The sequence below is a fragment of the Saimiri boliviensis genome, chromosome 11 (assembly GCF_048565385.1).
Source record: "Saimiri boliviensis isolate mSaiBol1 chromosome 11, mSaiBol1.pri, whole genome shotgun sequence".
NCBI classification, from domain to species: domain Eukaryota; kingdom Metazoa; phylum Chordata; class Mammalia; order Primates; family Cebidae; genus Saimiri; species Saimiri boliviensis.
The window spans coordinates 57876503-57901653 of record NC_133459.1 but is presented as its reverse complement, the minus strand read 5'-3'; the positions used below and the strand labels follow the sequence as shown (position 1 = coordinate 57901653).

General features: G+C 40.1%; 1 protein-coding gene across 10 annotated transcripts in view; it reads right to left on the bottom strand.

The window, feature by feature from the left end:
- FGGY (FGGY carbohydrate kinase domain containing) overlaps positions 1 to 25151 on the bottom strand; it is a 429730-nt gene that overhangs the window by 217961 nt on the left and 186618 nt on the right. For all 10 annotated transcript variants that reach the window (XM_074380908.1, XM_074380904.1, XM_003921494.3 and 7 more), the window contains one exon: positions 6051 to 6179. In XM_074380908.1, the coding sequence (XP_074237009.1) occupies positions 6051 to 6179 (129 nt within the window). The remainder of the gene's footprint in view (positions 1 to 6050; positions 6180 to 25151) is intronic.

Sequence of the window (25151 nt, the reverse complement as noted above, 5' to 3'; positions counted from 1 at the left end):
GTACCAAACCATATCATGCTTCATTAATCAAAAGTGTATAAATGCAAGAGATTATTGCTATTAAGTGTGTTTCTTTGTCCATCAAGCTACATTTAGTATATACACTACTTATAAATAAATGCTCCCCACAAATCACGTTATCTAAAGTTGCAGCCTACCTACCCTGTCTTCTGGAACACTCATAATGGTGAGATGAGTATTGGTATGTTTTATTGCTTACTGGAACAAACTATGTGTTGTTCTAGGGCAAGAACCAAAGGCCCTTTTTGCAAGCCTGGCTCATTAAATTCTTCCATTAAAAAAGAAAAGAAATTCAAAATCCTCATTTTGGCTTGACTCTGCAACTCAAACGAGCAGTTTAAACCAATTCAACATCTGGCCCCGATGAGCAATTTAAGTCATTTCAACACCTGGCAAAGAATCCAATATTGGTAATCAAACAGTTGTGCTAAACCAAGGAACAAAGCTTGCTTTTGGCCAGAACTTGGTAATGTGATGAGGGCAAAAAGGAGACAGATTTCCAGACATCTAGGAGAAACCAAACTTTTGCTCCTGCAGAAATGAGCCGAAATATAACTATTGCATAGAGACAATTGCCTTTGAATGAGAGGTTTCTCTCTCTCAGTTGTAATATTCATCCCTCAAGGAGGGAATCCCATTCAGTCATTCACTCATTCGCTAAATATGCATATGTTAAGGGTCTTCCATAGGCAAAGCACTCTGCAGGCTGCTGCAGTGGGAGGGTGAAACAACAGGTGCCCAAGGAGTTTATAAACTAGTAGGTGAGACAATGTGGCACACACAAACCTGCAAGTGCAAGACAGTGAGTGGGAGGAAAGAGGGAGGGCTTAAGTCAACTTGGGACGTCAGGGAAGGCTTCCCAGAGAACAGGACTCAAGATTTGATGGATAATGAGGAGTTTGTCTGACAGATAAGAGCAACTGACAGAAGGGCCTGAGACAGAAATCAGGTTGCTATCGCCTTTCAGGACAGTTGGAGTGCTGGAGCCAAGAACAGACCTGGAACAAAGTTAATGTTATTTTTATAAGCTAGAAAAATATCAGCAGCAGGAGTCCTGGCCAGAACCACCCCCACAAAGTGCAAACAAAGCTACTCCTATCTTCTGGCTGTCTGCTGGAGAACTTACTAACCAGCACCTTAAGAACAAAATGTTCTTTTATCATCGATTTTTATTCCCACAAAGTCCTTCCTCCTCTTTTTCCAGAACTGGAAAAAACATGGGTTGAGTTTTGCTTGCTTCTTTGATCTTTCTTCTCCCTTCCCAGGCCTCCCATGGGAGTGAAAGTCTGGGGGTATGTCTCCAAAGCAGAGTGCTGAACCCTCATACTAATCAGAATGTGGGTATAAAGCAGGCCATGCCAGCTCAGCATTTGAAGTGACTTCAGTTGTCAGAGTTTGTTGGTGAGAGGCCAGCATGGCATACAATTACGAATCCAAAGTTGGGTCTGTATTTGACATTCAGAAATCTCTTAGTACAGAGTTCACTTAGCCAGTTCTCGAGGCCATTTCTGACCTCAACCTATACAGAATCACAAAGTAGTGAATCCCGTATTCTCTTGTCTCTAACTCTCTCTCACTGCATAAAAGGAAACAAAAGTTCTGAGAAGCACTATATTTGTAGGCAGAAACACAATTTAAATCCAGAACTTGAGATTCCATGTTGAATGCCGTTATCATAGCATCATGCAATGTTTCAGGGATTAGCTGTCCCAAATCTAATCTGTTAAACTACAAACATGCAGGCGGGGGAGAACAATGAAAATTTTCTCTCCAAAACAAGTGGACTTTGCCTGATTCGTTCACTGCTGATAATTCCCAGTGCCTAGATCAATAACTGACCGGTTACGTTCACTCGATATATGTCTTTAGTTAACATATAGTTGGACCCATGGCAACCTTTTCAAGATTTTCAGGCCTCTTTTCTCCTCCACATCCTAATCGGGGTATAGGAAGGGGAGAAGTGAGAGGAAACGTTTGCTCCCCGGCCTCCTATCCTTTTTAAGATATCCTACTCTTAGACTGGCTGTAAGGTGAAGAGTAAAGGAAGAAGCATAAGAAGGCATAATAAGGATAAAACATGGTCAACGTTTATTAGGTAAGTGTGTACTATCCCATCATCATGGAGTATCACCTTCCTGTGCCCTTCCCAGTCACTGCTGGCATCTAAGTTCAGGCCTTAAAGAATCCAAGGTTCTTATTTTATGTTTCCATTAAAAAAACAAAAACAAAAACAAAACTGTTCTATCTTTCCATTAAAAAACAATATGGGGAAACTTACTAACTTACTGTTTTAGTCCATTTTTATGTTGCTAATAAAGACATACCAAGACTGGAGAAGACAAGGAGGTTTAATTTGACTAACAGTTCCACATAGCTGAGAGGTCTCATAATAACGGTGGGGGGCAAAAGGCAGGTCTTACATGGTGGGAACAGGAGAGAATGAGGAAGAAGCAAAAGCGGAAATCCATGATAAACTCGTCAGATCTCATAAGACTTAGTATCATGAGAACATCATAGGAAAGACCAGCCCCCATGATTCAATTACCTCCCACTAGGTCCCTCCCACAACATGGGAATTCTAGGAGATACAGTTCAGTTGGGATTTGAATGGGGACACAGCCAAATCATATTATTTTGCCTTTGCCACCTCCAACTCTCATGTCCTCACATATCAAAATCAATCATGCCTTCCCAACAGTCCCCCAGTCTTACTCATTTCAGAATTAACCTAAAAGTATATAGTCCAAAGTCTCATCTGAGATAAGGCAAGTCCCTTCCGCCTATGAGCCTGTAAAATCAAAAACAAGGCCGGGCATGGTGGCTCACACCTGTAATCCCAGCCCTTTGGGAGGTGGAGTTCAAGATCACGGGGTCAAGAATGCAAAACCAGCCTGGCCAACATGGTAAAACCTGTCTCTACTAAAAATACAAAAAAAATTAGCAGGGTGTGGTGGCAGATGCCTGTAATCCCACCTACTTGGGAAGCTGAGGCAAGGACAATGGCCTAAACCAGGGAGGTGGAAGTTGCAGTGAGCTGAGATCACTCCACTGCACTCCAGCCCAGGCAACAGTAGGAGAGTTCGTCTCAGGAAAAACAAAAACAAAACAAAACAAAAAAACTAGAAACAATCAAGTTACGTCCTAGTCACAATGGGGTACAGGTATTAGGTAAATACAACCATTCCAAAAGGGAGAAATTGGCCAAAACAAAGGGGTTGCAGGGCCCATGCAAGTCTGAAATCCAGTGAGACAGTCAAATTTTAAAGCTCCAAAGTGATCTCCTTTGACTTCATGTCTCATATCCAGGTCACACTGATGCAAGAGGTGGGTTCTCATGGTCTTGGACAGCTCTGCCCCTGTGGCTTTGCAGGGTACAGTCACCCTCCCAGCTGCTTTCCCGACAGTCCTCCAAAGTTTTAATTAACTCAATCCAGATAATTCTGGATTGAGAATTAAAAATTGAAAAGTCCACAGTCCAAAGTCTCACCCAAGAGAAGGCAAGTCCCTTCTGCCTATGAGCCTGTTACCTAGTTCCAAAGTTGCTTCTACATTTTCAGTATCTTTTCAGCAATGCCCCAGTCTACTGGTACCAATTTACTGTATTAGTCTGTTTTTATGATGCTGATACAGACATACCTGAGCCTGGGAAGAAAAGGAGGTTTAATTTGACTTACGGTTCCACATGGCTGGGGAGGTCTCATAATCATGGCAAAGGGCAAAAGGCACTTTTTACATGGTGGCAGCAAGACAGAATGAGGAAGAAGCAAAAGTGGAAACCCCTGATAAGCCCATCAGATCTCGTGAGACTTATTCACTATCATGAGAATAGCATGGAAATGACCAGCCCCCATGATTCAGTTACCTTCCCCTGGGTCCCTCCCATTACATGTAGGAATTCTGGGAGATACAATTCAGTTGATATTTGAATGCGGACACAGCCAAACCCTATTACTTAAAAGCATCTGCATTTTATAGGGAGCAAAAGGTTTAAGCCACAGTTTCTAAGGGTAAAACTTCTGCCACTGAGCATCTCTGTTTAGGAAAAAGATGAGGGTCATTTGGCAGTCTCCTCTCCTGGAGGGCATAGTGAGTCCTGGGCATAAGTGAGAAGGTGTGTTTTGGCATGTCCCTGAGGGAAGTCTGAGAAACTGACAAGGAAACTGTAGTGCCTGTGGCTCTTCAAAGCAGCAGTCCTCTTTCTTTCAGCATATGCTAGACCCAGTCAAGCACTTGTCGCCCAGGTAGGGGTGGATGATTGATGCTGTCACCCCAGGGATAATTTTAAAAGCATGATATGGAAAACTTTAATAGCCTCATACATGATCTGGAATGTCAGGATTCCTAGGGGACAGAAACTTTCCATGTTTGTCTAGACCTCAAGTTCTCTCTATACTTGTACATAAAAACCAAAATCCTAACGTTCCAATCAAAAGCACATATTGCTCACAATGAAAAGTATTTGGACAGAAACAACCTTGCCGGCAATCAGAAATATATTACATACCATTCAACCAACCTATATATATTATGAGTTGTTTACTAATTCTTAGGCACTGTTTTAGATCCTGAGGACATAGAGAGGAACAGAACAGACATGTTCATAGACTGATGAGAGCTATCCTGCTCTGGAAGTCCATGTAATATGTAGAACAAGGAACCATTTAATAATCTGATGCATAAGAAAACAGATTAATCTACACTCTACTGTTTAAAGCCATCTCAACTTATTCTTGCCTTAATGTGACTCTTCATTTAACAAACTTAAAAGCCCCTATAGGAACCAGACACAGGGCTTGGCATGAAAGATACAGGATGAATAACATAATGTTCCTGTTCTTAAGGAGTTCACAGTCTAGTGGAAATGGCAAGCAGATATATTAGAAATTATAACACAATATGATCATTTCTTCAAATAGTTTGCTGAAAGAAGCATAATTTAGAGGATTTCTAAACACACCTGAGTGTTTCATGGAAGGCTAGGCAGAGCAGAAATCATCTGATATAGGTCTTGTATTTGGAGGAGGAGTTAGCCAGCTGGAGAAGTGGAGGACCAATCGTTCTGGGCAGAGAACATGTGTGCCAAGTCACAGAGGTGTAAATGCATGGGTAGAGTAGGGGCAGGGTCGATGCAAGTATCTGAAAGTGTACGTGTATAAAATGGAAACACAGCTCCACAAAGCAGTGCCTTCCTTTACCATGTGAAATGTACTCTGATGTTTTCCACTTTGTTCTATTCGATTCTGTTCCATTCAATTGTGCATATTCAGTGGTCATGTCCTGCTAAATTGTTAGAATGAAAGGCTAGGAAAAAATATACATGGCTATAGTTGAGGTGAGAGACACTGAGAGCTAGAACAACTTCCCCTGCAAAAAATACACAAAAGCTTCAATAAGGATGAAGAAGACAACAGTCATCAATCTTTACTGTAATTAATTGTTTCCCTGTCTGTTTTCCCATTAAAATCTGGAGAAGAAACCTTGGTTTTATTTTAAGTTCACTGTCTCCTAGCACTATGCCTGGACATGGTAAGTGTTCAACGGGTGTTCCATGAATGAACAAATGAATACATGAATGACAGGCTTGATTTTATGTATAAGATAAAATCAAGACTATAACCAAGGAGCTGGATAAAGGACATAAGCCAAATGTGTTATTAAAATAAATCTATGAGACTTATAAGGATTTTGGAGTACCATTAGAAAAAAACAGTACAGGTAAGTATGGCAAGAAATTAACATACCTTTTTCAAATTTTCAGTAAATGAAAGAACTACGCAGAAATTTATTCAAATTTTTTTTTCTATTGTCATGTATAAAGAAATTAATAAAATTATAAATAAATCCTATCATTAATGAAAAGTTCTATAATTTTACCCAAATGCCTAACTGTAAAAAGGCTTTTCATTATTATATCCTGAAACTCCAAAGTCCCTGACCTTTGCTTTAAAAACAGAAAAGGAGTGTCTTTGGTTCTAGGGAATATTCCATTTGAATTCGGTTTTGGCTGTAGGCAATGAATAAGAGATTACCTAGTCCTCCTGCATGGGCATCAATGAGTGAGGCTGCAACTGCAATCCCGGGGAGAAGGCCAAGGTCTCTTGCTGCCTCTGGTGTGAGCCCATTACCAAGAGAAGCTCCTGGAGGTAGCACTTGGTTTCCTGGGTAGACATAAGAAAAAACAAACACCATCAGTTTGAAAAACACAAAAGCACTCATAGGCTTTTGGTAAGAGAAACTCTTTGCTCTCTCCTCCCTCCTCTGTATTTTCTCACTTTTGCAAAGATAAAAACCATGCAGTCATCAAGAGTCCCTCTGCTCATCCAGTGACTTTGGTGTCTGTACTTGGTACCTATGGGTCATGTTCTGGGTTTTTGACAAATAGGGAGCTCTAAAGCATCATTCAAACCAGACAAAGATTCCAAAAGTAGGAAATTTCAAAAGGAATATAAACACAGCAACCTCTTAAATGTAAGATTCAAATGCTCAAACCTTTCCAAATGGGCTTCCTAACACAGCAGATCTGCTAGCCTACTTAAACACACATGAACACACATGCTCACACATCCTTACACCTTCTCTAATGAATGTATATTCCTAAGTCGAGAAAACTTATACTTGTAGTTGCTTTCTGGCAGAAAATAAGGGGAAGGTGGTGAGTTGTATTTTGTACCAACAAACAATTTGTTAAAAAAGTTTTTCTCAGCTGGAAAAGGCAGTCCAGTCTAAACCTTTGCAAATGTTCCAAGGCTACCACTTGCACAACCATATAATACAATGTGAATTATGTTCTTTGGAGTTGTGCAATGCTGTGACCCTGAATTTTCAAGGGACCTTGAATTCTTGTAATCAGTCAGGCCTTCAGTTAAGAATTTATTGATTGTCTTGCTTTGTGTGGGTGCTGTGGGGCTGTAAAAAGTAGTTCTTGCCTCCAACCTAGTTAGGAAGGCAAGATAAGGACACAGAGACAGAGAACCATGTAAGACAGAATAAAATGAAATGCCCCTAGGTGTTAAACAGAGCCTGAGCACTCTCTCATCCCCCAAGGAATTCTATAGTATTTCTGCACTGCAGGGAGGAGCTAAGAGTTGACCCATAGGGATAATATGATTCCTTTGAGCCCCAAGATTCTAGGACTCTGAGTGCATGATCAGCAATTTTTGCATGCTAAGATACCACTTGTTAATTGCTCCATGGAGCTCAATAGCAGGGCAGAGGTGCTCCAGGACCTCCTGGGGTAGAGGTGAGGGTGGAGGTTGGAAGAGGAGTCACAGGGTGAACAGCTTAACCAACCTCCTCTAAATGGAACCAAAGAACCTCCCGACACCATTTTTTACCCATTTTAAGTAAAGAGCTTCTATCTATAATTGAATATGAAATCAAGTTTAGCTAGGAAGGGGAAGACTGAAACCTCTGCAGTGAGGTTTTCTAGAACTTTGTTGTTCAATATGGCAGTCACTAGTCACATGTGGACTGAACACCTGAAGTATGGCTACAATAACTCAGGAACTAAATCCTTCATTTTATTTAGCTTAACTTTCATTTAAAAACTGATCATTCAGTTACTGAAAAACTTTTAAGTATGTTTGGAACAACTTGGGTATGAAAATCTACTTTTTCTATAATTAATTTAAGAAATCTAAGGCAGATACTTCCAACAAAAATCTAGTGTCTGAATTGAGAGGTGCTAAGTGGAAATTACACACCAGATGTCAAAGATTTTTATCTGGAAAAATGAATGTAAAATATATCAATAATTTGTATATCAATTGTATATTAAAATAATAGTTTGAATATATTAAGTTAAATAAGAGATATTAAAAATTAATGTCACTTTTTTAACTTTAGCATGGCTATTGAAAAATTTAAAATTATAGATGTAGCTCATATAATATTTCTATTGGACAATGATAGCCTGGAGGATAAGGCTAACATGCTCAAAGAATGGGGCAGAAAGCAGGAAAATCTTAGTCTGTTTTGAATGCCAAAGTAGCAGAAACCTGGAAAAGAGTAGTGCCCTTGGTTTTGAATAATACAGTTCTGGACAGTATTTTAATTATGTCACTATGTCTAGTATCTAACACAGGAGAGACTGCACTCCAATTTGCTGAGCCCTTCCATGCTAGGGACTGCACTAAGAACACAGCATGTATTTTCTCATTTCATTTTCATATTAACCCCCTGGGAAAAGTACAGTAGTACTCCTACTACCCCATTTCATAGACAGATGGCAAAATTGTGGTTTATAGGGGAAAAGTAAACTTCCTGTAACAGCTTAAGAGCTGAAGACGAGCCATGGGTTCTACTCTGACACCCAAATTTCTTATTCATTACATTACCTTTTGGAGTAAATGTTGTTTAAAAATATATTCTGAATGAATGAACAGATCAAAAGAAGTATTTTTAGAACAAGCATTATGTATTTAAAAAAAAAATGGAGCACCAGTTTGAAATCTTGCCTACTAAATTGAAACTTTTTAAAGAAGTTTTCATAGGGCTTTATCCCCAGTCTCCACAAACATAAAAGGTGTCATTTTTATAAAAAAAGGTTCCAGACAGGATTAGCAGGGTGGGGCGCTCTTCCAAGTTTTCTCTATAGTAATTTAGGAAGAAACTTCAGCTGGTAAAGGAGCTTAATTTGATTCCATGTCCTCTAGGCTTGGAACATGAGGCTGCAGACCACTGTGAGGCAGAGAGAGCCCTGGGCATGCAGGAAGGAGAGCTGGGGTCTAATCATGGCTTGTAGAACAAGAGGCAGCTTTATCAGCAGAGGATGTGTCTTGAACAAGAACAAGAAAAAAGGGAGAAAGGGCCCCTATGGGAACTATCAAAAAGGGCCAGGTAAATTGGAACATAAGCTGGGGTGTGAACTGGTAGGGGGTGGGTGTTGAAGGACACAGGAGGCTGGGGAGGCAGATAGGGGCAATGGGTCCAGGGCCCTGTAATCCATATTAAAGTGTTGAACTTAATCATGAAGCCCACTATAAACCACAGAAGGAGCTTTAAGCCGGGAGGAAGGTGATTATACTTTTTTTTTTTTTAAAAAAAAGCACTTTCTGGCAATATTATAGTAGAGGATAGACTGGAATTAGGGAAAAGAGCTGTGAAGCTTTTCTTTTTCTTTTTTTTTTTTTTTTTTTTTTGAGATGGAGTTTCGCCCTTGTTACCCAGGCTGGAGTGCAATGGCGCGATCTCGGCTCACGGCAACCTCCGCCTCCTGGGTTCAGGCAATTCTCCTGCCTCAGTCTCCGGAGTAGCTGGGATTACAGGCACGCGCCACCATGCTCAGCTAATTTTTTGCACCATTAGTAGAGACGGGGTTTCACCATGTTGACCAGGATGGTCTCGATCTCTTGACCTCGTGATCCACCCGCCTCGGCCTCCCAAAGTGCTGGGATTACAGGCTTGAGCCACCGTGCCCGGCCAGAGCTGTGAAGCTATTTCAGTAATCAAAGAGAGAGAGAAAAAACAAGGATCTTCACTGAGGTACTGGTAATGGAGATGTAGAATCAGAGGCAGACAGGAGACATTCCACAGAGCAAGAAATAACAGGTCACAGTGGTTGCTCGGATATAGGAACAGACACTGAGATATCATGGCCCAGACTCCCCCTTAAGGATGGAGTAAAGTCAGCAGACAGCTGCCAGCTCCTCTACCGCCTGCTTTGGTTGCAGAGAGCCACCTTCCTGAGGTGATGCCCCTTCTAGGACAGCCAGCACCTGGTGACTTAGCAAAGCAGGGGCATAAGGGCTCTGATGAACACCACTCACTCCAGACACTCTGCTCTGCTGGGTTCACCAAGGTGCCACAGGAATGCACCTCAGTTCAACTCTTCTCTCTCTACCTGGTCCTTCTCTCTCTTCCTTCCTTTCACAGCTGACCATCCCTAATACACACCTATACCCCCAAATTTGTCTCAGCCTTTGCTTCTGGAAAACCCAACCTATAGCAATGAACCAGCCTTCTCCTCAATCCAGTGGTCTAGGGATGAAAATAAATACATGCAAAGACAAACAGACCAAAAGAGACAAAACAAGATGATAGAAATAGGTAAGAATCCCTGAGAAATAACTTCTTGAAAATCACACTCTAAGTTTATCAGCCAGGAGTACACCGAGGGCACTAGAGCTGTGTCAGAGCAAACATTAGTGCCTCCTGACAACTTTTCCCAAAATAATCCTTGTTTGACTTTTCTTTCACCATAAAATTAAATTATTCACAGCATTGCTTTTCCCAGAGTTAATCAAGATTTCGCTGCCCAAGTATTTGCACTTCCTTCTAGGCTTCATTCAACCATTCATTCATGCATTTTAACAAACATTTCAGTAACAATAGTACTAATGATGGCCTGCACCAATTTCCATCTACCATGTGCCAAGCTCTAGGTGCTGAGGTCTCCTATTGTGGTTTGGGACAAAGATGATGAAAACGTAAGACTCAGGACCATGTAGAAAAATGCTAGAAAGGTGAAATGTGTACATGGTGTTCCCAGAAAACTGAGGAGGGTCCAGTTAGGGTGGCCAGTAGAGTGAATACAGTCTTCAAGGTGATGACGACATTTCAAGCCTGTTGTGAAAAGGCAAGTGGGGGACTGCTGGTTTCAGCTCTGGGGAACAGGAGGACAGCAAAGCAAAAAGTGAGTTCACTGTAGGGAGCCCTGAGGAGCAGGGTGTGTTTGAGGCAATCGGTATGTAGCAAATAGGACACCAGGGAGGAACAGAGATTTGGAGCAGATGGGACAAGAGAGGCAGTAGAGGGCTTCAGGCGTGGCCAGGCAATAAGGAATTGCCCACGGGGGCACGGCTGTGAGCGCTCAGATTGGGTTAAGATAAACGTACAGTGTAAAGAAAGGCTTGGAAAATAATTATCTTTAAAACAGTCAAGCCAAGTGAAAAATTCAGGCTGCAAAATATTACGTAGTATATGACTTCCTTTTGTTACATTAAGTTTAACTTAAAGCTGTCTCTGTAATTTCAGCCTACAGGTTTCTTCATACATAACGCCTGTAACCTAACTGGATTTGTAAACACACCGTAACCTACTCTTGTAACTAGAAGCCAAGTCTTAGCCAATCACAGAAGACATACTTCAACCACCCACAGGCAGCCAACTGTTCAAACTCTGTTCAAATAAGGCCAACACAGAGCTGTACCCAATTCAGCTACTTCTGTACTTCAGTTCCATTTTCTGTGCCTCACTTTCTTTTTTCTGTCCATAATTTCTCTTCAACCATGTGGTAGAGCAAAAGTCACTCTGAACGTATTCTAGTTGGGGATCTGCCCAATTCATGAATCATTCTTTGCTCAGTTAAACTATGTTAAATTTAACTTGCCTAAAGGTTTTATCTTAACAGTTTTAAGAACAACAACAATGAAAGTAGATGAACTATTTGTAAAAACAAGTTCTTAGTGGGAAAAAATACAGGAAATAGGTTTTCTCTGGGTAGACGCAGTATGAGTAATTTTCTTTTTTCTTTCTTTTCTTTCTTTTTTTTTTTTTTTGCTTTTTACTAATCTATAACTTCTAATTGGTCTATACTTTTTGTGCAATTTTTTTTCTGAGACAGTCTCACTCTGTTGCCCAGGCTGGAGTGCAATGGCACAATCTCAGCTCACCACAACCTCTGCATTCTGGGTTCAAGTGATTCTCATGCCTTGCCTTCCCGAGTAGCTGGAACTATAGGCACATGCCACCACACCTAGCTAATTTTTGGATTTTTAGGAGAGACAGGGTTTTGCCATGTTGGCCAGGCTGGTCTTGAACTCCTGACCGCAAGTGATCTACCTACCTTGGCCTCCCAAAATGCTGGGATTATAGGCATAAGCTACCGTGTCCAGCCTCTTGTATAATATTTTAAAAGATGATTTCTCCCCTTAAATCTGGTCAGAATCCCACCTTGCCATTAAAATGAATGAAGTTGAATTAAGGCATAAATGTGGAACTCCAAGATAAATTCAGAGAAAATGGCAAGATGCAGAATAGCATTGTGAGTACGATCATGTGATTTTTTTTTTTTTTTAAGAAAAGGTTACAAAAACATAAGCCCATAAACTTCCAGAAAAATCCTAGAATTTTATCACAGCATGCACTGGGATCCAGTGTAGGGTACTCTTCTCTACTGTTTGTGTTTCTTTTATCCCGTGACCTTGTATGTCTTTTGTGATCAAAACAAACTAGCTTAAGTTGAAACAAAAACAAAATAAAGGAGAATACTGGGCACTTTTTCCAAACCCTGCTCCATAGTCTGAAGGCAGGGAAGACCCAAGAGCAGCTCACCTATTTTCTTGATCTGACTGTCTCTGTCTCAGTGTACAGACCTTCACCTGAGTATGTAAAAACACGATTGCTCTGAGGGCTCTTAGGCTCAAGTTTGCTGAATTCCCATTTGGATGGGCAGATTCAGTCTGAGTGGTCAAAAGCTCGAATCTACAATTATCTGGTGGTTGCCGTCCCTCTTTACAGGCAGGAGCTCCTATTACACCAAATCTTCCCCTACCAGTTTTTCAATTATCTATGACTAATGAGCACTTTGGGAACAGTTTCAGACACACACATAATCCTCTTTCCTGATGTCAGCAGCAGAAATTAATGACTATGTGGATTGCTGGGAGACAGAAAATGCATTATAATGGTCAACAGAACTGTTATCCTCTCCAGGAAAGGGTAAGTGGGGGTGGGGTGTTGAATTAACTGGAAGGTTCAGTGTTCTTTTGTCTTCCTACATATAGTGAAATGAATCCCAGGGAGAGAGTTGGCTCCAGGCCCATGGAAATGTCAGAAAGAGCTTTGGGCATGGGTGGCCTGTGACCCTGGTTCCTCTGTGCTTGGCACTAGGGAACCAGCCCCAGCTCAGTTTTGCCAAAGTCAAAAGGCCAATCAGATTGGCTGGGAGAGCAGTAAGTAGCATCCTGCCTTACCAGCAGAGAGGGTCCTGGAGTCATTTCAGACTGAACCTACAATTTGGCTTAGGGGTGGGCGAACAAAACGTTATGATAGCCTCATCAATGTTTACTGAGATGCAGAAATGTTTATTGAGTACCTGATATGTGTCAGGCACTGTCCTAATGCTAAAAATGCATTAAGGAACAAGATAGACAAGGTCTCTACCCTCAAGTAGCTTACTTTCTGGTAGACACTATTCCCATCCAATACCTCTTCTGATTCCATCTTGTTATTCCATCTTGTAAGCACCTATGCGATTTGGACTGAGTTTTATATAATGTTATATATCTGACCCTATAGTCTGGCCTAAAATAGGTGTTTAATACACACACCACGTATTTTTAATCCAACTTAAAAATTACGTTCCTTATTTTGTGTTTCGTGTTTTCCCTATTTATACCTCGATCTCTCTTTCCCACTTGACAAAAAATAGTTCAAATTATTTTATCTCTGTATTCATTTCCCCTCAGCACAACGTCCAGCAGTGTCTAAAACATAAGTTCTTAGCAATGTTCATCTAGCTGAACTTAGTTGTTTTTTTTTAAGAAAATAGATCATTAGACAAAAATCAATCAATTTAGAGAAAAACATTAAACACACACTGACACAGGAAGCTGAGTATCAGTTGGGAGAGTAAAGAGTATTATTGTATTAACACTTGATCTTGAATGCTACTGGGACAAGAAATCCGTTTTCTAACGTATCCCACCAGCAATACATTTTCATGTCTCTATCTTATTACAATGGAGTGTGTCAAGGCTGTTTAGAGAAAAACTCTGAAACCAAGTTATTCCTCTGCTTTTATACCACAGCAATCATCCACATAGAAGATGACTTCTATGACTAAACGTGGCTAGTTAAGTCTCATAGTTAAGGACTATGAGACTTAACTAAGAATCATGGGCAAAAACCTATATATATACATATATACATATATATATATGCATATATATCTCATATACATATGCTTTTGTGGTGTTATTTTATATATTTTTTCCACCCATGATTCCTGGCTAACTCTCATAGTCCTTATTATATATTTAATAAAAAATTATATTTAATTTAAAATAGCATATATATAACTGTGTGTGTGTGTGTGTGTGTGTGTGTGTGTGTGTATATATATATATATATATATATATATATATATATAATAACATCACAAAAGCCAATGCATGTACCAAGAAAATAGGTGACCACCAGCAGACCCACACATAGCAGATGCTACAGTGATAATATGTTGTGGCTACCATCTTTTTAGTGACATAGAGGTTCTCAAATTCTCTGCCAGGTCAAGTCTGGCTCAAAAAGTCCAACAGCAACTAGTAACTATTGTAGGTCAGTGAGCAGAGGAGTGGTGTACACAATTTGTATTTTAACATAATAAATATAATCGTAATAATGCTCATTTATCAAAATCTATGAGTTTTTAGTCACTGCTCTTCATACTTTTCAGTTGCTATCACCTTCACTGCTAAACAAAACCAATGGTATTAGAATTAGATTTTATAGTAATAGAATTGGATTCTCTACATTAGAGTCTATGGTATTGCAACCTATTGTTTTACAATTGTAGAAACACAAGCACAGAAAGATTATGTAATTTGTTCAGAGTCACTATGTAACGGGACATGGTCAGATTTCAACCCAGGATTTTCTGACTCCATGGTATGGCATCTTCCTACTATACCAAGTAGGTTAGAGCAGGTAGGCATAGAATGTGATGGGTAGAAAAGGAAAACCAATTCATTTGCAGGAAGCTCCCTTGGTAGGTCATGTCAAGGAACAAAACCACAAGAGTCATGAAATCCAAACATGCTGACTCTTTTAGCTTCTTCCATTCCTATCCTCTCATTCCTTCTCTGTTCCAAAAACAGAGATACAGGATTTTAAATGGCCCTTACAGACCATCAACTTCAGCGTATGCATTTTACATTAGAGAAAACTGAACCCAGAGAACGAGGTAGCTTCCCTGGAGTTAACTACTTGTGGGAGCAGAGTCTAGATTGAACCCAGAGCTCCTGACTCAAGGAAGCCTTCTTCCACTTTGCCAGCACTCTGCCATGGTGGCACCATCCTGTATCTTCCCCCACATGAAGCAGGAAGCTCATCTAAGCCAGGGCTATAAGTCACATAGAGAACAAGGGAGCTGGCAAAAATTCTACAGATTCCAGGGGTGCGGGTGGCCAATTCTGAACTATTCAGAGCATAAAGTACAGTCTTTTTAGCTTGAAATCATCCACTTTGGCACCCACAGTGACCCAATTCTCTAGATAATTGCCGGTGCCCTATTTTGTTCTCACCTAGCCTAAGGCCACCTGCAAAAAGCCTTCCCTGGGTAGATCATAATTAATCACTCTTTCCTCTGCAATCCCACAGCATGTTTTTTGGAATTACATCATTCTGTTCTACATAATGGCTTTTTCCCTTGTGCCTCTCTCTTCTAATTTAGATTATAATCACCTTGAAGGCAGAGCTCTTTTTGCAGATGATATATTCATAAGAGGCTGGTGGTTTAGCATAGCACTTTGGAGTTCAGGTCAGGGGGTGGAGAGACTTGGATGGAAGTGGTAGCTTCAAGTTGGGGATCTTGAGCTTGTGACCTTGGACAAGTGATTTAACTTCCCTGCAAGTTTCCTCACCTGTAAAAAGGCTATAATAATGTTATTTTTCTCCCAAAGTGGTTATGAGAATCAGGCAAGATAATGCAAATAAGCATTTTAGCATGTTGTCTGCCACATGACAAATGCTAGACAAAAGTCAGTTAATATTATGGTTATTATGACTCCCTATTCCCAGCATATTGGACATCGCCTGACACACAGAGGGTATTCAGCTCATTCTGGCTGAGCTTATGAAGCTAGAGGAGAGATCCTTGATGTTACAGCATGTGAAGATATATGCTTTGGGGGTCATGAGAGCAAACTGCCGAACCTGTGAAAGCTGTTAAAATATTCACAGTGGTGGAATTCAGTTTTCTAGCACAAAAAGTTTCTCCCTATAGTCATGTCTCCACGGCATGCCTTCAGAGTGAAATGTTTTAAAAGTGCAGAAGGTGTTCTCTTTGGAGTTATTTTAAGAACAAAATGCTTGTTTCAAAAGGAAAATTCATTCTTTTGTCAGCAAAATACTTGACTATTAAGATGACCAATGCTTTCAAGACCCATGCAAACAGTTCTGCCATGAAGAGTTACCCCACTTCTAGGAAAAGGAAAACTTGGGAAACACATGAAAATATTTTAGCTGTCATTGTGCTAAAAATATTATAAGGTTTAAAGCAGTGGTTTCTACAGTTTTGCTTTGTTTTTTTCACAATCCAATAAAAAGATCACATAAAGAAAACTGGGATTTATATAGGTTTCTAAATTTTTTTTATCTTGTCTCATTTACTTATTAAAAAAAATCTTATAATCCGGATTTATTTGACACAAAATTTTATCACTAACAACATAGGTAGGAGAGGATCTCAAAATAAAGGACATTCTTTTTTAAGGTAAATATACTTCCCTTTATGACTTTCTATATTTATTCCATCACACACCAGTGAACACTTTGTCAAGGGCCAGTGTTGGTTTCTAGTCTGGACTACTGTTTATAAACTGCTGATTTACAAAATGATAACAGCCTCCTAACAATGGGCGAATCTATAGGATGTCAAACAGCAACTCTCAGGTGAATCACTCAGTCAGCTGGCCTGGTGTTAACCATACAACGCCAAACATCTGGTGATCTGCAGACATCTGGGGCTTTTCTATCAAGTAGACCAAACATGATTCAGGTAATTGACAAAATTTTTCACTTCCCAACCAGATGTCTTACTCGTATAGAAATGAAGCCCAACTTGTACTTTCATGTGTAAACAGGCTAGACATAAATTCACCCCTGTAGGGCAGGATCAATTGCTTATCCTCAATGAATGCTAAATTACATATTATTTTCTCTTCTATTTCCAGCTATTTTACCTTTGAAGAAGGTTTTCTGCTATTGTTTTGAGAAGCACACATTTCATCTTAGAAATGGACTGTCTTTTTACATGTTTCTTCCTCATTTTTTTTTTTTTTTTGACAAGGAGGCAGTATACTACAATGAAGAGTGTGATCTTAGAAGCCAGGAAAATCTGAGTTCCAATTCCATGCACCTACTTCCCCAAACTTAAAGGGCCTTGGAAAAAGGCACTTAAACTCCCCGAATTCAGTTCCTTTTTAGACATATATCATAAAAACTGTCTATAAGAGGCACTCTGAAGACTTGAGCTCATTTATTCCTGTAATATGTATTGGGTGCTTGCTCTGTGCCTGGTACTGAGAGACCATGGAGAATCACAATGTCTGCCTGTCCTCCAGGGGCTCTGTTGAGAGAAGTAGCAAAAAACTCATGCCTAACATACTGGAATGACAAACATACCATAAAACTAAGGTGATGTCTTTATTAAGGATTTGTAATAAAATTATGAGCAACTCCAACTGTATCTGATCCTTAAAGGTGAATATTAAGTTTGTAAAAGGAAGGATGTGTCTGAAACCTTTCCTTTTCCTTAAATCTACTTTCAAGCATACCCTGGAATTTGCTCTGATCATGTTTTTTTAAAGAATTCATGTGGTTATCAATGACCTTCCACCTTTTCTGCCGTTGTCTTGACAACCAAGCATTTACTAGACAGAATATGGAAAGCAGACAACAATGTGTCTCTTCAGTCAGGGTTAGTAGGCAAAACTCAGCAGTACAGAGACAATAATCAAATGACTAGAGTCTTTGTGTTTGAAATCCTTAAAGGGAAATACAAACACACACACACACACACACACACACACACACACAAATACACATACATGAATAAAAGAGAGTAAAGATTTTACAGAGAATTTAACTGGGAAAGCAGAAGCTACTATGCAGGACTCACCTGAACTTTAATAGCAGCTATGTTTCAAGAGCCAGCGCACAGGTAATACTGCACATAAGGAGGAAGGGCTAAGTCTGCTGTTACTGTTTGTTCAGTTACCCTAATAAGATGTTAGGTTCTTTTTACAACCTATGTTTCACCAAAGCTCAGAAGTATCTCAAACATGAAGAAATGGAATACAGCTATATTCGTAAACGTTTTTTCAAGGACCAAAACTATTTTTCCCAAATGGAATCTTTTATAGTCCTCTGGTACAGCAGTCTCCCCTTATCTGCAGTTTTGCTTTCCACGGTTTCAGTTACCCATAGTCAACTCTAGTTCAAAAATATTAAATGGAAAACTCCAGAAATAAACAATACATAAGTTTTAAGTTGCACACCATTCTGAATAGTGTGATGAATTCTCATGTTGTCCAGCTTGGTCCTACCTGGGATGTAAATCATCCCTTTGTCTAGCAAATCCATGCTGTATGCACTGTCTCCCTGTTGGTCACTTAGTAACCCTCTCAGTTACCAGATTTTAAAAAAACCGTAGTATATATACATAGGGTTCAGTACTACCCATGTTTTTAGGCATCCACTGGGGGTGTTGGAAGGTATTTCCATGGATAAGGGGGAAATACTATATATAATTTTCTCTGATTCAAGCAGAGAAGAAAATATCCAGGACTGATACATACAACAGCTCTGGCACCTGAGGGACATCCAGATTTGCGGGGCTGAGGAACAGAGACCCAAATCTAAATGTTAACCTATGGTGAAGAGACTGTCCATCTTGGAAGCACTGAAGAAGGGAGGGATGGTAATTTGGAACTGTAAAATAGGGCTCCTTGAGGCTTCTACTATAGTACAAAAGCTGAAGAAGCAGAAAGTGTCCACTTTTAACCACACAGATATGACCTCAGTCCTGAGTGAAGGAGGACACTGGCATTTGCAGTCCCTCCGGAGGAAGACTGGAATTTGCCAAGCTGGCATTTAGCCAAAATGTTAGAGTAAAATCCCTGAAGCCCTCACTCATGTTGACATGGGAATTTAGCAGAGAAAGATTCAAAACATGATGCCGTAACTTAATGACACTTAAAGTTCCTACCTAGGTCACCCAGTTGGGGGAGGAGGGGGATCATACACATACTAGGAAAAATGCTCAACTGCTAGGATGGAAACTTTAAACTTTGTAAACAAAAGAAAATCTCATTTCTCTTTTTTTAAGTCTGATTCTATGGACACAGGATCTAGGAGAATGATCAGACCTTAGGCACAATGAAAAAGGAAGACTGGCTCGAAGCCCAGAATGTCACCAGCCATCCTGTCCTCTTCCTCTGGCCACAAGAAGAGTTTCCAGAGGAAGCACTCATGGCAGATGGAGGTAGTCGTAGTCTCAAATAGGCTTTGGGCCTTGCTCTGGAAGGAGGAATAGTTGAACTATACAGGGTGCCAGCTTTTGAAGCTGTTTCTAGGGACAGATGACACTGGGAAAGGTACCACCTCTGGAAAGTAGACAAGGGTGGATGGATATCCATGAGGCCATTCCACTAGGTCCTAGTTTTTATGGTAAGGACTGACTTGTTTTAGAGCAAAAATCGAGATCATGAATCTCTTATGCTCTGTGGTTTTTCTTCAATTGACAAAGATAATACAACTCCATTATAGACAATTGAAACAATACAGATAGAAGCAAAAAAATTCCCTTTAATTTTTCTCCTCCCAGAGAAAACGACTAATATTAGAGAATATTAGAGAATATAATTTCAAAATACTGAGATACACATGGATTTAATCTTATGTAAAAGATAGTATAATTATGCAATTTTGTGGTCTCCCTTCTTAACTCAATGGTATTTCCCACACTTTTCCTCATCAATGAGTAAAGTACAGCCTTCTTGAAAATGTATAATATTCTATAATTCTAAAGTGCCATATTATTTAACCAATCTCTTAGTATCGGACAGTTTGTTTCTAATTTAAAAACACAGACTTAGAAAGAAGAAACTTGTTTCCAAAGGATTACTGCAAGGAGGGAGGGGAATTACTGCAACGGGGAGAATGCAAAAACAAAACTAGAAGAAATGGGGTGTGGGGAGATGGGATGAAAGTGTGATATGTCTGGATATTAGATCAGAGAATGTTTTACCCTGAGGCCAGCCTCCTTTTGGAGGAGGAATAATTATATGTCTCAACTTGATTGGGTCACAGGGTGCCCAGATACTTGGTCCGACATTATTCTGGGCATTCCTGTGAGGGTATTTTTATATGAGGGTAACATTTAATCTGAGACTGAGTAAAGCAGATTGTCCTCCCTAATGTGGATGGCCTCATCCAGTCAATCAGCTGAAGGCCTGAAGAGAACAAAATGGCTGTCCTTCCCCTAAGTAAGAGAGAATCCTTCCTGCCTGGCCTTCAAACTGGGACACTGACTTTTTTCCTGCTCCTGGACTAGGAACATTACACACACACACACACACACACACACACACACACACACAAATACTGGACAGTTTGTGCCCAATACACGTGTGTGTGTGTGTTTGTGTGTGTGTGTGTGTGTCTGTGTTTCTTATTGGTTCTGTTTGTCTGGAGAATACTGCCTAATTTAAGGAGGGGCTGTATGCTGGCTCAGGCTGAGGGTGGGAGAAAATTCAGGGCATGAGGTAAGGTCAAAATATTAACCAAATTTTGGCTAACCACCATTTTGTTCCAACTGATCACTGGGGACAAGCAACTGAGCTAATCGCTTATAAGGCACAGATCAGGAATGTGGTGGGTCTATGTCTGGCCATATCCTAGGTGAACAAGGGATGCACATCCATGAGTCTTACCAACATCATATGGGGAAGGGTGGTTCTTTGCAGTAGGCCACATCCTGGAACACAAAGTGTGGGGATATTTCTGAGTCTTTGCTGTTTTCCAGGTGTACAGGGCAAAGGTAAAATTCAACACTGTCATTTCTTATGACCCCCATTTTAAATAATACTATCAAGAACATCTTTGAACATGCATCCTTGCCCACATAGTGCCATAGCTTAATGAGTAGTTTAAGAATGGCACCTCTGTTGTCCCTCACTAATAGGGGGAGGGATAAGTGTCCAGTATCCTCCAGCCCAGTAGCTCACACCCTAAAGTTAATAAAAATCCAGGCAAAAGTCTGAAAACTTCTGTAGCCAGAAAGATCAAATCTGAGACAATCTGAATTTCCTTCCTTAGATGGATGCTTCCCAGGCTCCTTGATCAGGCAATGAGAGAAAATGGAAGGAGCCCAAATATTGAATATAGGTACCCTCAGGTTCAATTCTGCTCCAATATTTACCAACTGTTAGAATTTGGGTTATGTTTCTAACTTTTCTATTTCTTCTTATCTAAGATGGAAAGAACAGCAGGTAAAAGGAATGTTGTCAAAACAAATAAGATGATGAATGTAAAAAAGCCCAGCATGCTGCATGACATGTAATCAATTTCCATAGTATTTCTCCTTCCACATAGAAGAAGTTACATTCAAAGCATAAACTAGTATGAGGGAAGGGGACTAAGTTGAACTAAGTACCAACTTACTAACTGTGAACCAAGCATGGTACAATGTACTTTATAGCTTTCACCTCATTTAAACTCATATTAGTCCTGTGAGGGAGGGGAGGTCACCCCAAATTATAGATAAAGAAACCAAAAAAAAAAAAAAAAAAGAAACCAAAATGTAAGATGGACTTGTAACTTGTCTGAAGTTACACCAAACAAATGGCAGGATCTGAGTTTGGATAAAGTTGCTTCAGTTATGAAGCCCATTCACTTTCTGTTGGCCAGATGAATGTAACACAGACGGTTACTGTTTCTACCCTATCCGTATGGGAAAACGATAATATACCGAATGTTATGCTTGCAAAGTCCATCAGTAAGGTTCTACTTGGTAGCCTCTAGGCTCTCTCTCCAAAAGAAGGCTGGCATTTCTTTCTCCCAGGCCTAGAGCCAATGCCCCAGCTACAGAACAGCAGAGTACCCAGTGGATGCTCCAGGACCCTTGCTGTGTTTCTACCTCACATTTCTTCATAGGAACAATCAAAGAGCACGCAAACACTGCAGCAAAAGAGACACCAGATCTAACAGGCCAAGATAATTTGTAAAATGAACTCATACTGTAGATGACTTCCACAGCTCAAAACAATATTCTAAACCAAGACTTAAAGTAAAGGTGGATTTGTTTAAAGGAAAGGTAAAATTCATACCCTGAGGTAAGTGGAAAGGAAAAGATGAAGACTGAAACTCCATTTACTAGATGCCTGGAAGGCAGCTGCTAGCAGTGCCATGCTTCAGCAGAGGAAATAGAAGCTCAGGGCCTTGATAAGCAGTAAAACTGGGAATTCCTACCAGCTGTCTGACTCCAAATCCCACTCCAACCTATCTCCTTTCGTATTTCTTAATTAAAATGCTTGGTACGCACCAAATAAAACCTCAAGGGCAAATGAAAGGAAGGAAGGGGCGGAGAAAGGGAGATGGAGGGAGACAGAGGGAGGGAGAAAGGGGAAGAAGCAGAGAGAGTGTGTGTGCGAGAGAGCACTTGAGAGCAAGTGGAAGCCAGGGCAAGAGTGAAAGCAGCATTAGTGTTGTGTCCTAACGCTAACTGCCCTGTTCCTACTAGTTTTTGTTCACTCATTTTCAGCTTCTGCATGATGAGATTAGTGTCATCAAAGTAGGCTCCCCAGCTAGCAGCATGAACATCTCTTGGGAACTTGCTAGAAATGCACATTCTCAGGCCCCACCCTAGACCTAATGAAACAGAAACTGTGGTGTGGGGCCCAGCAATCCTCCCTTATCAGGTGAGTTTGATGCACACCAAGGTATGAAGAGCCCTGCATTAAAGTCACCAAGAGAGCTTTTGGAAACAGCAAGTCTTGGGCCCCATTCTTGACTTCTCGTCAATGGTTATAAAGTGGACCCCTAGGATTCTTATTTTTAAGAGCTCCCAGGTAATTCCAGAGACATAGGCAGAAATAGACACAGAATCCAAAGAAAATAAATGTTAACAATTTGAACATTTATAGGCATTATGTACTGGATGTGTGAACTTTATAAGTGCAATCTAAGATTGAACAATGGCCTCTCTTCTGAGTTGAATGACTTTGGGCAAGCTACTCTCCAGCCTTCTTCTCCTCATTTGTAAAATACGGTTAATAACACATACTCTAGGGTTGTGAAAATTAAATGATAATATTAAATTCTTGGTATGGTATCTGGTGCATAGTAAGCACTCAATAAATGAGGTCAATTTTTATTAATCTCCTAATAACAGTAAAGAAAAGCTAACTCATGTAGAATCTCTGTTACACCAAGTGGCACAGGTTGGTCTACAGGAGGGAGACCCTCTGGCATCTGTGAAGCTTTCTTACTCCCTTGTGTCCTGCTGTGCCTGAGAATATGCTCTTGCAGGGAAATGTGACATCCTCTAATTATGCTGCCTTGCAAAAATCAGGTGCAAAAAAGGGTCTGTAAGACTGAAGAAGGAAAAATGGGGCGGTAATGTGAGAGTATGCTCAAACAATGCGAAGACAGAAATAGCAGCCCCGACAGAGCTGCAGGTACTAACAGGAAATCCATGTTTCCAGGAAGGGAGAGCCAACTGATATGGGGGAGAACCCTGCACTCTGTCCAGCCTGTATGCAGAGAGGAGATAGATGACAGTCATAAGAACAGACTGGCAACAGATGATGGAGGCCTACTGCAGAATAGAAATGGGCAATTTATACTGAAATCTAGATGAGGAGAATTGCATTCTACTCTGGTTCTTTTTTTATGCAATTATTTCCACTAACGTACAAAACCAGCACACTTAAAGCATTTCCTTTCCTTTTCCTGCTGGAAACTTACAAATCTATTTTCCAAAAATAATGATGTGGGATGTTTGGGTCTCCATATCTGTGTTCTGGCTTTTCTCTCTATGAAATGCCCTTCTCTCCTCTTCACAAGGCTAACCTCTCTACTCCTTCCGGAAGCAATTCAGGGGTCACCTACTCCAGGAAGGCAACTCTGAATGCTTACCTGTTCCATACCCAGAGCTGTGGTAGGTAGGACCCCCTCATTATTGCCATAACATCTAGCATACAGTTGTCAGGTTGCCTTCAGTCAGTGTTTCACAGAGGAGTTTTAAAAAATGTTAAAATATATTATTTGAAAGACATTATTGGTACAAGTATGTCTGGGAAATGTAAAGTTGAAAACGTATACAGGTTTCTGTAATGCAACTGTTGGGACTGTAATATGCTGGTATGCACTGAGAATCTCTAAGGAAATATGAAATGAATCCCCAACCTGATTTGATTGTGGACATTTTTTTTTCTCCATTCTACTAGCCACACTTCATTTATTTATTCATTCATTTATTTATTTTTAAACTTTTATTTTAGGATCAGGGTACATGTCCAGGTTTGGTATACAGGTAAATTTTGTGTCATGTCAGTTTGGTGTACAGATTATTTAATCACCCAGGTGATAAGCATAGTTCTCTATAGGTAGTTTTTCGATTCTCACCCTCTTCCCCACTCCAGCCTTAAGTAGGCCCCAGTGTCTATTGCTCTCTTCTTTGTGTTCATATGTACTCAGTTTTTAGCTCTAACTTACCACTGAGAATATGCAGTATATGGTTTTTTGGTCCTGCAATAGTTTGCTTAGGATTATGGCCTCCAGCTCCATCCATGTTAGTGCAGAGGACAAGATCTTATTGTTTGTAATAACTGTGTAGAATTCCATGGTGTATATGTACCATATTTTCTTTATCCACTATACTGCTGATGGGCATCTAGATTGATTTCATGTCTTTGCTACTTTGAATAGTGACACATCTAGGAACACAGCTAACCAGGGAGGTAAAAGATCTCTACAATGAGAATTACAAAACATTGCTGAAAGAAATCAAGAGATGACACAAACAAATGGAAAAACATTCCACACTCATGGAAAGCAAGAATCAATATTATTAAAATGGCCTAATTGACCAAAGCTATTTACAAATTCAGTGCTATTACTATCAAACTACTAAGGACATTTTTCACAGAATTAGAAAAAAACTATTATAAAATTCATATGGAACCCAAAAAGAGCCCGTATAGACAAAGCAATCCTAAGCACAAAGAATAAAGCTAGAGGCATCACATTACCTGACTTCAAACTATATTACAAGGCTACAGTAACTAAAACAACATGGCACTGGCACAATTACAGACACATAGATCCATGAAACAGAATAGAGAGTCCAGAAATAAAGCCACACATCTACAACAATCTGATCTTCAACAAAGTTGATAAAAACAAGC